Source organism: Cucurbita maxima, unplaced genomic scaffold (assembly GCF_002738345.1).
Source record: "Cucurbita maxima cultivar Rimu unplaced genomic scaffold, Cmax_1.0 Cma_Scf00016, whole genome shotgun sequence".
Classification (NCBI taxonomy): Eukaryota; Viridiplantae; Streptophyta; class Magnoliopsida; order Cucurbitales; family Cucurbitaceae; genus Cucurbita; species Cucurbita maxima.
The window spans coordinates 3639213-3650764 of NW_019272032.1; the positions used below are offsets into that span (position 1 = coordinate 3639213).

The 11552-nt window shown below is 32.2% G+C and overlaps 1 protein-coding gene and 2 long non-coding RNA genes across 5 annotated transcripts; all 3 read right to left on the minus strand.

Moving 5' to 3' along the window:
- Positions 1 to 21: 21 nt before the first annotated feature.
- On the minus strand, positions 22 to 831 carry LOC111490992. Its single transcript, XR_002719655.1, has 2 exons — positions 679 to 831; positions 22 to 589 (listed from the first exon to the last, which is right to left on the minus strand). It is a non-coding gene; the product is annotated as an uncharacterized LOC111490992 (long non-coding RNA).
- A 12-nt stretch (positions 832 to 843) lies between these two features.
- Positions 844 to 3358, minus strand: LOC111490991. The gene is made up of 3 exons (XR_002719654.1): positions 2979 to 3358; positions 1213 to 1371; positions 844 to 1093 (listed from the first exon to the last, which is right to left on the minus strand). It is a non-coding gene; the product is annotated as an uncharacterized LOC111490991 (long non-coding RNA).
- Positions 3359 to 3626: 268 nt separating this feature from the next.
- LOC111491562 lies at positions 3627 to 6697 on the minus strand. Of its 3 annotated transcripts, none has more exons than XM_023140525.1 (6): positions 6499 to 6697; positions 5912 to 6139; positions 5647 to 5826; positions 5442 to 5529; positions 5154 to 5354; positions 3627 to 5081 (listed from the first exon to the last, which is right to left on the minus strand). In XM_023140525.1, exons 2-6 carry the CDS (start codon positions 6020 to 6022, stop codon positions 3877 to 3879), a joined length of 1785 nt encoding a protein of 594 aa, XP_022996293.1. In that variant the 5' UTR covers positions 6023 to 6139; positions 6499 to 6697; the 3' UTR covers positions 3627 to 3876. The 3 variants fall into 3 exon arrangements, with proteins under 3 accessions (XP_022996293.1, XP_022996292.1, XP_022996291.1); XM_023140524.1 differs by having other exon boundaries at positions 5160 to 5360; XM_023140523.1 differs by having other exon boundaries at positions 5154 to 5360.
- Between the last annotated feature and the right edge of the window lie 4855 nt (positions 6698 to 11552).

Here is an 11552-nt window from a genome sequence, read left to right on the forward strand (position 1 = left end):
AAAAAAAAAAAAAAAAAAAAAAGCTAAAGAGAGTTGTTCCATTCCAACAAAGAAATGGGCATCAAGTACAGGGCAAGTCAATTCTTACTTTCCTTCACACAAAATGAAAGGCATATAAATTAAAATTTCTCCTATTTAACAAAAAATAAAAAATAAAAAAAGTTAAGTCTATACTTCCAAGCAAACCCAATGACATGATAAACGTGTCGGGTTCCAAGAATAAAGCCGCATCGGTTGATGAACAATATCATACCATTGATTTGAGACAAGATGAAAGATAGATGGATCAAAATAGGCCATTTTCTTTCGTATTTAAGGCACCTACCCAAACTCACCAAATCATTGAATAGTGAAAATGGCATTTCAACAGATTCTTATTCTTTTTTTCTTTTATGTTGGAGTGGGGGCAGTGGTTGAAAGAGATGGTGGTTTGCTTTGTCACATTTGGCTTTGAGTTGAAGCTGGGAATTGAGAAGCTGTCAACATGTATAATCTATCTTTGCTGCATCAATGGATGAAAACTCATCTTCCTGCATTCATGGTACACTTCTAGCACGAACGATGGCTTACCGTTCAATCACGTCCGACCCTGCATCGTCAAGTAACATCATTGCAGTATTTGTCGACAAGAGATGTCGAAAAATTGCACACATGAGCATGTCTCAAATATTCAGTAACTTGGCTCCACATTCAAAGGGGTCCACGAAAACAGGGATATAATGTAACCAGCAGCAATTCACCTAACCATACTCCAAAACAAGAAAGCAACTGTTTGAGAGATCTAAAACCACAGTTCTTTCACTTTTCTTTTCAAATTGTTTACAAGAACGGTTTAGGGTACTTCACAAAAATAAGTAATCTTTGAAGATCCTAGACAGAAGAAAAAAAGAATCAACTGTGAGATCCCACATTAGTTGGAGAAGAGAACAAAACATTTCTTATAAGGGTGTAGAAACCTCTCCCTAGTAAACGTGTTTTAAAACCGTAAGATTGACGACAATATGTAATGGATCCAAGCAGATAGCATTCACTAGCGGTGAATTTGAACTGTTACAATGACGGAAGCACATTCAATCGTCAGCTCTAACATGTTCTGAAAAACAATTCATTTAGATTACAAATAATTGAGTGATAACAAAAAAATGTTTATTTCTCTCATATAGATAATCAGACAACAAAATGAACAGTTTAAAATGATATCACATAGCCAACCTAAAATAAGTCTTTTGGTTTAGACAAATACCGTCGACTACGAGGTCACAAGTCCGAATCCTCCTCGCCATGTCAACGTACTAGAATCTGCAGTCAATAGCCAGTTGATATTGAACAATTACATCAACTATTTGGTTTGCTTTCTGAAATAGACAGATTCTGCAATAAGGACAGAATCTCTGTTTATGTACTGTCTTTGTACTAAAGCTTCAGGGCACTGAGTTAGAGGCTTTAAGAAAAGACACAAGGACTTCATAACAACCAAAAACAGGAATCAAATCCGGACCAGAAATGACAGTTTTTATATCATAGATTTTTCTACCGGTGCCAAATAGTTCTAATGCCATAAGTTATGATATCCCACTACACACTGAGTCACTGACCTAACTTCTTTAGCTTATATAACGGTATCAAAAGTAGCTCACCAAGTAAATTCATATTGCAATCAAGTCGTTCACGACTAATGCTTGTTCATGTGGCTCGACGGCTCCAACATGCATCTCAAGGCAGTCACTGCCACATCCTAATGTGTACTTTTCAGAAACAACTTCTCCTGATATGGTGATAGTGATAGTTGAGTGAAATTCAGTATGGATATAGAAGGAAGAACTTCAACATTCTACTCCATGTATTCAGGACCAGACAAAAATCTGGCAATTTCTATGCTAGGCAGAATATTGAGTGTAAGATGATGGTTAATTGTACTTAAAACCATTTCCTGAAACAGACAAGGAGTGTGAATATCTGAAACAGCCTAAATCCACCGCTAGCACACATTATTCACTTTAGCTTGTTACATATTGCCGTCAGCCTCACACTTTTAAAACGCGTCTATTAGAGAGAGGTTTCCACACCCTTATAAAGAATGGTTTCCAATCTGAGATCTCACAATCCACCCCCTTGGAGGCCTAGCGTCCTCGTTGGCATATTACCAAGTGTTTGACTTTGATACCATTTGTAATAGCTCAAGCTCACCACTAGTAGATATTTTCCGCTTTGGCTCGTTATGTATCTTCGTTAGTCTCACAATTTTAAAACATGTCTACTATGGAGAGGTTTCCACACCCTTATAAAGAATATTTCGTTCCCCAACGTGGGATCTCACAATATCATTCCATTTATGGCTTCCAAATAAGAAAAGAACTCTATGGGGAAGAGTTTTTACATAATTAAACGAATGCATAGTAGGTATACATCATTACTACCAGGTAGCTTCCTCGGTTTCCTTAAAGAAACAAATTTTGCTCCGATAGCCAACGAGATCGGAGGGCAAATATAAAACCCCGAGCTTATACTCCTTCCAAGCAACCTTAGATTTCAGGAATGAATGTAGATGACATGATGTTACTTTGATCAAAATGCTTCATACACAAGCACGTTACTTCTAGACAGGAAAGTATGACTACAAAAGATGTAGTTAGTTAGCTTAAGCAAGTAAGCAGGGAAGCAAAAGGAGACGAGTAAGTGTATGAATGCCTGAAACTATGTCTTGGAACATGATACCTGCCATTGCAGCCATCAACATAAACAAAACAAAATAAAACAACCATTAAAACACAAAGGGTCTCATTATAAACACCCAACAAATTTCAGAAAAGAAGAAGAACAACAAACTTCCCAAATCATAACCAAAAATGGGTAATGAGTCATCTTCCTCCCTTAAAAAGAACGAACCCCAAGATCCGTTTAACAAGAAACAAGACAGTGAATACATACAGCTTCCCAATACAATGCACGGTTTTAAAGAAATATCAGTAGGAGCAAACCTGGTTGAGGGAAATTAGGCACAACGCGGAACTTAGTACTGATGCCATGGATGCGAGGATCCTCGTCTCCGTAAGCTGTCTTGTCGAAGGTTATAACAGGACAAAATACAACCCAAAAGAGAAATTATCACAACTCTACCTCACTGACTGAAAGAAGGGAGTTCAAAAGGCGAAGGGCAGAGGGGAAATGGGTTTAAGACAGAAAAGATGAAAATATAAATAAAATGGAGAAATGGTTCGAAACTGTGGCTCTGCGAGGAAGGAATTCGAGAGAGAAATGGTCAAAAGAGGAAAAAGGGGGAACAAGAAGCAGAAGGAGAAAGGGAAAGGCGCTGTTTATGGCGATTTCGCGCGCTCTGGCAGTGTCACTAAGACATCCAATTGGGATTGGGACCGTCTTTTCCAAAATGCCCAAATAAGTGCTTTTTTGTTTTAAACGAAAAAGTTACGACTCTTTAGTTCATAGTTCATTTATGTACGCTAAAGTTCGAGCCATGGCTAGAAATTTGCATCAATATTTTCACCCAACTTTGGAGCAACACATTTTGAAGGAATCAGTTTATTGGTACTTAAAATGAAGATTTTACATAATTTTGTTTCTTAATTTAACGATCGTAGATTGAACTATCAGCCTAATAAACTCGTTCCAACACTTTTTAGTCTATCAAATTCTCTCAATTATCTTACTCGAGTAGCCTGGTAGGAAACATGTTGAAACTAATGTATCCATGGGACAACACACTCCTATACAGGTTTGTTTCAACAATTCAATGCTCAGAATAAACTGAATCTGCATTTAACTACAACACTCCCATAATTTGCCCATCAGTTATTTCAAGTAATCTGCAGTCTGCAACTGAGCAGTGTTTCAAAAGCAAGGTCACCATTGAAAGAACTTTCACAAAATGGTTCTTCGTCTGGATCGTTTGCTCTTCGTAGGCACGCTCCATTTCTGTCCATCTTGCATTTTAGCTCGGATTTTTCGGTATTCTCTTGACCGTAAAACAGCCTCCATAATGTTAATATCTTCACAAATCTCATGTCTTGAAAGACAGGATAGACTAGGAAGTATCTCTCTCTGGAAGTCTTTCAATCTTCTTCCCCGCCTCAACTTAAAGCCAACATTCATGTTCTCCAGGTCAACTACTTCAGACAGCTGCGACGATACAGAGAACTCCTCGTCTTCACCGTTTTCTGCTTGCTTTAGAACTAGTAACTCAAAGGAATCAGAAGAATGCTGTGGTTGATCCACCCGAACTTTTCCCATGCCATTAGATTCTGTTTTTGTGTTACAATCATGAGCTTCGCCTGAATCAGCCAAAGACATAGAAACAAGGGACTCAGCAGCATTTTGAAGTAGAAGTTTCATTTCAGAAGATTCTTCATCATGTTCTGATTCAATGCTACAAGAAGACTTATGATCTTGCTCAGTGGACAAGATGGTTTCTGTACTATGCAGCCCCTTTTGAGTTTCATAAGACTGGTTACTAGAGAGACTCAAAATTTGCACCTTTTTCTCCCCACCAGAGTCATTTTCTGCATTACAATTAGACATGCCCGAAATCGTCAATACTCCGTTGCAACCATCTTCTGCAGCATGATTACAGTCAGAGCATACTTCACTCTTTTGAACCCTTGTATGCCTGTCAGCAGGAGGCTCAATTATAGCCTCCAATTTTTCACTTTCGTTGTCACGACAGTTCCTGAAGTTGTTAGAACCGTTTACTATTGACTCCATCGGAGCTTCATCCCATTGAGTGTTATACATTTCACATGTATTTGTTCCCTTAAATTTGGACTCTGTAGTGTGAGTTTCATTTGCATCCTGATCAAGTGTGGAAGATTCAGTAGAACAGTTATTCTTCTCTTTGACCCTAATAGGGGAGGTGCAATTCGCCTGTTGTACCTTGCCAAATGCTCCCTTGAAACCAGATGACGATGTTGAGGTTGAATAGCGAGTCATAATAAGATCATTCGAGTGACAAGATGAATCATCATTCTGAGCTTCATTAAGGTCCAGATATCCTGCTTCATAGGACCCAAACTGTTGGTTCTTGATAGGGAGATAGTCACTTGAGATATGACCATGGCTATTTTCAGATTCTGCAGAAATGACAGCACTTGAGAAATGCTAAATGGAAATAAGATCCCAATAAGAAGGATCATGAAACCAATCTTTACCTGTGCATTCAATTGTTGGAACATTTAGATCTAAAGAATATACATTTTCGGCATCGTCGTCAATCGAATCTTCCAAATCAATAACTTCTTGAGAGAGCATACAACGAGACTTCTCGTGCATAAGTATTTCTTTGTCGCTCTCCTTTTCTCGGTTCCCCACTCCAAGATCTAGAGAAAGATCTAACTCTTCCAAGTCTGGTTCTCAAAGATTACCACCACAACAAGAAATCTTACTTTTTGAATTTCATTATATTGAGATCAGGTACATTTGAGAACCCTTACCAATGAGGCTGATGTACTGATCTGCAGGAAGCTGCAAATTGAGATGCTTGAGCTGAAGCTTGCAGTTTTGAGCTGGCCGCTTTTGAAGCTATCAGAAAAGCAAAGATTTGAGTCATTCATCACTGCAACGAGTTCGAGTATATCCAACAAGCTGTTGTTTAGTTCATAAGATAATATACTCATAAAAGTCAGCAAACTCATTTACCATACGAATCGAGAAAACTTCGGTTTCTTTCATAAATGGATCATATCTTGCAGGATTTGCATATGGCATGAAAGTTGATTTCATCCCGGCTTTCCTAAAACCGTGTCGGTCAAACTCCTCGACGCCAAAATTCTGCATCAGTATCCTTTGTACATCGTACAATCGATGTAATTCAAGAACCTGAAGCAATATGAGAAGATAAATAGAACAACTAGTTACAGTTAGTAAGAACCTTATTAGAGATCATGAATTGTGTTCCCAATACCTGATTCCTAAACATAACTTCCTGGCTCAGCATGGTTTGCTTCAATGCATCTTTAAACGAACCAGAATACATTTGTACTAAATCTAAACTCAAATCTCCTTGAACCAACATTGCCCCCTTAACCAGACTATCCCTCACATTGGAATAAAAACTCGCCCCCTTAGCCGTGACATAAAGAATGCTTCACGCAGACGACTTCAATAACCAGCAGCCATCATTGTAAGTTATCTAAAAGGAAATGTAAAGTTTCTCAAAAGACGCAGAGACATATTTCTACAAAAATGTATAGATTGACATAGCTAGCGATGCATTGTACAGATAAGGCAGCCTACCGCAAACACTCAACAAATACCAACAAATTGAAGTTTATAGGAAGAGTTCCGCCAAATATCGTGCATTTTAAAGCCATCAAACAAAAGGGTCGAATTCACAAGATCCCACAAGTATACATAACAAAGGATTCTGCCCTTTGAGAGGCAAAGGGCTTGAAGTAGAGACACTAATCGAATACCCATTCTGAACCCCACATCGGTTTTCCCAGAAAGAAATTAAACACACAGAAAGAGACAAAGAGAGTTAGAGAGTACCATGAGAGAAAGATCCAAAAGCAGGGGAAATGGAAACATGGGGTTGGTTCTTGGGTGTTCGGAGTGTTGAAGTGGATTAGATGAATGAAGAAGAAAATGGGTTTGTTTTATTGGATTGTTGTTGAGATTCCGAGAGAGAAAGAAGAGGAGGTGGGGGGCTGAGGGTAAGACGGAGCAGAAATGCGTGCGTCGGGAAAGGATCACAAAAAAGTACGTAATTTTATTTTCCTTTTCTTTTCTTCTGGACTAACTTTTTCCATTTCATTTGTGTATTGATATTTGTGCCGCTGTCTTTTTCCCTCTCAAACATCGTGATTCTTTGTTATAACTCATAACTCTCTTTTTCATTCGTTAACCTGCTCCTCTCACACATTTTGCTGTGTGGACGCCCCTCTCCACTACAATCTGCTTACCTGGCCACTTGCCTCCTGCTGATGTGGATATTAAATGCTTCCCTCTTCTACGCGAAACTCATTTGATTGGTCCACGTTCTCCTACTCTTTCAACCCTCACCCCTCCTAATACAATTTAGTATTTTTTTAATTATCTATTTATTTGACCGTAGACTTAAAATTTGGTTATTAATTTAATTTTCTTTAATATTCAAAATGTATGTATTTTTGTATATGCTTATTTGAAACCTCACATCAGAGGAGAATAAAGTATTTATTAGAAGGTTGTAGAAACATTTCTAGTAAACGCGCTTAACCTTTGAGGGAAAATTCGGTGTGCCAACAGTGACTTTGGGTCCTAAAGGGTGAATTGTGAGATCTCACGTTAGTTGTAGAAGGGAACGAAACATTTCATATAAGAGTATGGAAACCTCCCTCTAATGCGTTTAAAACAATGAACTAAAGCGGATAATAACTGTTAGCGGTAGGCTTGGGGTGAGCTAAAGTGGACAATATCTAAGGGGAATGAAGCATTTCATACCATGGTGTGTAAACCTCTCCTTGACAAACGCGTTTTAAAACTGTGAGACTAGCAGTGATACATAACAAGCTAAAACGAAAAATATGGACAATATCTCTTAAGAATGAGCTTGGATAAGCTTAAAATATAGAGACGTTGGTGTGTGCATAATGTATAAATTTTCATGAGAAGTGGAGGACAAAGCATAAACAAATTTAATGAATCAGTACAACTCATGGAATGCCTTCGGCTTCCATCAAATTAAATAAACAAGCCTTTTAAAATATTATTAAATTTTTCAAGACAAATAATACATACATAATATTATATTATATGCACCCACTTTAGGAGTCAGCTGGCTCTGGCCCCACCGCAATATTTTTTTCCTAAAAAATAACTTTTTTAGACATTTTTAATCATACAAACAATTCTTTTTTATTATTATTAGGGTTCTTTTCCTTCTCAAGATGTCATAAAAATTTGAACGTGTAATTTATTCTCAATATTTATAACTAATAAGGAATTTTAATTATCCATTACATTAATTAAATTATTCCAAAAAATTGATACACGTAATTGAGGGTGTTACAATACTATTCTCTTAATTAATGGGTCGGTATTGCAGTCTATCTTCTTAGAGCTAATCTCTATCTTTTTCGAATAAACTTTTACATGTGTTTATTATCTTTTGGGAAGCATTATTGACCATACCAACCTTCATTTATCCGGTGCATTTAACTCTAATAACTCTAGTGATTAGGTTCATAATTTTATAAATGTATGTATTTAATATATACATTTATAATCTACTCCATTCTAATTTAACTAATCTTTAAATAAAAAAGCAAAAAAGGAGCAATATTGGAAAGATTTTCGAAAATACAATAATATACAACAAAAATTTCATTTAACTAATATTTAACTAAAAAACAGCACTATTTGAAAGATTTTCGAAAATACAATAATATACAACAAAAATTTAATTTAACTAATTTTTAAATAAATAAAGAGACAATATTGGAAAAAATTTCGAAAATACAATAATATACCACAAAAATTTAATTTGACTAATCTTAAAAACAGCAATATTGGAAAGATTTTCGAAAATACAATAATATACGACAAAAATTTAATTTAACTGATCTTTAAATAAAAAATAGCAATATTGGAAAGATTTTTGAAAATACAATAATATACAACACAACTTTAATTTAACTAATCTTTAAATATTTGAAATATTTTCGAAAATACAATAATATATCACAAAATTTTAATTTAATTAATTTCTAAATAAATAAAAAAAACAACAAATATTGAAAGGAATTTCGAAAATACAATAATATATAACAAAATTTTAATTTAACTAATCACTAAATTAAAAAAGCTCCAATATTGGAAAGATTTTTGAAAATACAATAATGTACAACAAAATTTTAATTTAACTAATCTATAAATAAAAAAAAAACATAAATATTTTTGAAAATATAATAATATACCACAAAATTTTAATTTAACTAATCTTTAAATAAAAAAAACAAAGATTTTCGAAAATACAATAATATACAACAAAAATTTAATTTACTAATTGGTAAATATCTTTCGTATGAAATTAGTAACTGAAATAAATAACTAAAGTTGGGTGTACGTGCAAATCTCAAAAGGAAAGGAGAGAGTTACGTGACAAACATGGGTTTTAAAAGTGATTTAGATTGGAAGACGTGGAATTAATTATGTGTTAAGAGAGGTGAATTTATGCGTTTCACTCTTTAACTAATCTTTAAATAAAAAAAAAAAATAATATTTGAATTTTTTTTTGAAAATATAATAATATACAACAAAAATTTAATTTAACTAATTTTTAAGTAGCAATATTTGAAAGATTTTCGAAAATACAATAATATATAACAAAAATTTAATTTAACTAATCTTTAAATTAAAAAAACAACAATATTGGAAAGATTTTAGAAAATACAATAATATACTATAAAAATTTAATTTAACTTATTTATAACTTAAAAAAAGTAATAATATTTGAAAGATTTTTAAAAATACAATAATATAAAACAAAAATTTAATTTAACTCATCTTTAAATAAAAAAAATGGGGGATTTTCGAAAATATAATAATATACAATAAAAATTAAAATTAGCTAATATTTAACTAAAAACAGAGAAAAGATTTTCGAAAATACAATAATATAAAACAAAAATTTAATTTAACTAATCCTTAAATAAAAAAAGCAGCAATAATGAGAATATTTTTGAAAATACAATAATATACAACAAAAATTTAATTTAACTAATCTTTATATAAAAAAAAATAATATTTAAAAAAAATTCTAAAATACAATAATATTCAACAAAAATTTAATTTAACTAATCTTTAAATAAAATAAATCAGAAATATTTGAAAGATTTTCGAAAATACACTAATATATAATAAAAATTTAATTTAATTAATCTTTAAATAAAAGAAAGCACCTTTGAAAGAATTCGAAAATACAATAATATACAACAAAAATTTAATTTAATTAATCTAAAAATAGTAATATTGGAAAGATTTTAAAAAATACAATAATATACCACACCAATAAAATTAAATAATCTTTAAATAAAAAAATATCGGAAAGATTTTCGAAAATACAATAATATACAACAAAAATTTAATTTAACTCATCTCTAAATAAAAAAAACAACAATATTGGAAAGATTTTCGAAAATACAAAATTTAATTTAACTAATCTTCAAATAAAATAAAAGCAGCAATATTGAAAAGATTTTCGAAAATACAATAATATACCACCAAATTTAATTTAACTAATCTTTAAATAAAAAAACAACAATATTTGAAAAAATTTCGAAAATACAATAATATACCATAAAAATTTAATTTAACTAATCTTTAAATAAATAAAAAACATAAATATTTGAAAATTTTTCGAAAATACAATAATATACAACAAAAATTTAATTTAACTAATCTTTAAATAAAAAAAGCATAAATATTTGAAATTTTTTCGAAAATACAATAATATACAACAAAAATTTAATTTAATCTTTAAATAAAAGAAACAGCAATATTGGAAAATTTTTCAAAAATACAATAATATATAACAAAAATTTAATTTAATAATTGGTTAATATCTTTTATATGGAATTAGTAACTTAAACAAATATTTAACTTTGTGTGGACCTGCAAATCCCGAACGGAAATGGGAGTTACATGATCAACATTAAAATTTTAAAAGTGATTTAGATAGGAAGGTGTAAAATTAATTAATTATGGGTTAGGAGAGGTAGAATTAATTAATTATGAGTTAAGAGAGATAAATTTATGCGTTTCACTTTTTCGCTAAGCTATTGTTAGACACTTATAAATGAAAAATCAAGCTTGGTGAGGGATTGCAACGCAGGATTGTTCCTTCCATTTTCAGTTGCATATTGCTGACATTGGAGTTTCCGCTATTGGGTTATGTATGTTGTTTTCTTCCCGTTCTTCCATTTTCTTTGAGTTCTTGTAGCTTTTCCAAGTCTTTCTCTGTTTTTTTCTCGTGGGTTTCGAGTGTTTAATGAAATGATCAATACATCAGGGCTTTTTGCGACATAAGCTCTGAGTCTAAGGACAAAGCATTCATTCTTAGGGAGCAATTTTCGATGTGGGTTTGGATCATATGGTTGTGTAGCTAATAAGGTAATATTCTGCTCTACTTCCATTGGGGTAGAGACGGTTTCGTTGAAAATATAATAATATACAACAAAAATTTAATATAACTAATCTTTAAATAAAAAAAAGCAGCAATATTAAAAAAAAAAATTCGAAAATACAATAATATACCACAAAAAAAATTAATTTAATTAATCTTTACTAAAAGAAGGTAGAAATCTTTGAAAGATTTTCGAAAATACAATAATATACAACAAATTTTAGTTTAACTAATCTTTAAATAAAGAAAGCAGCAATATCGGAAAGATTTTCAAAAATACAATAATATACAATAAAAATTTAAAGCAGCAATATTGGGAAGATTCTCGAAAATATAATAATCTACCACAAAAATTTAATTTAACTAATACTTAAATAAAAAAAGCAGCAATTTTCGAAAATACAATAATATACAAAAAAAAAAAAAAAAAAATTAAAAT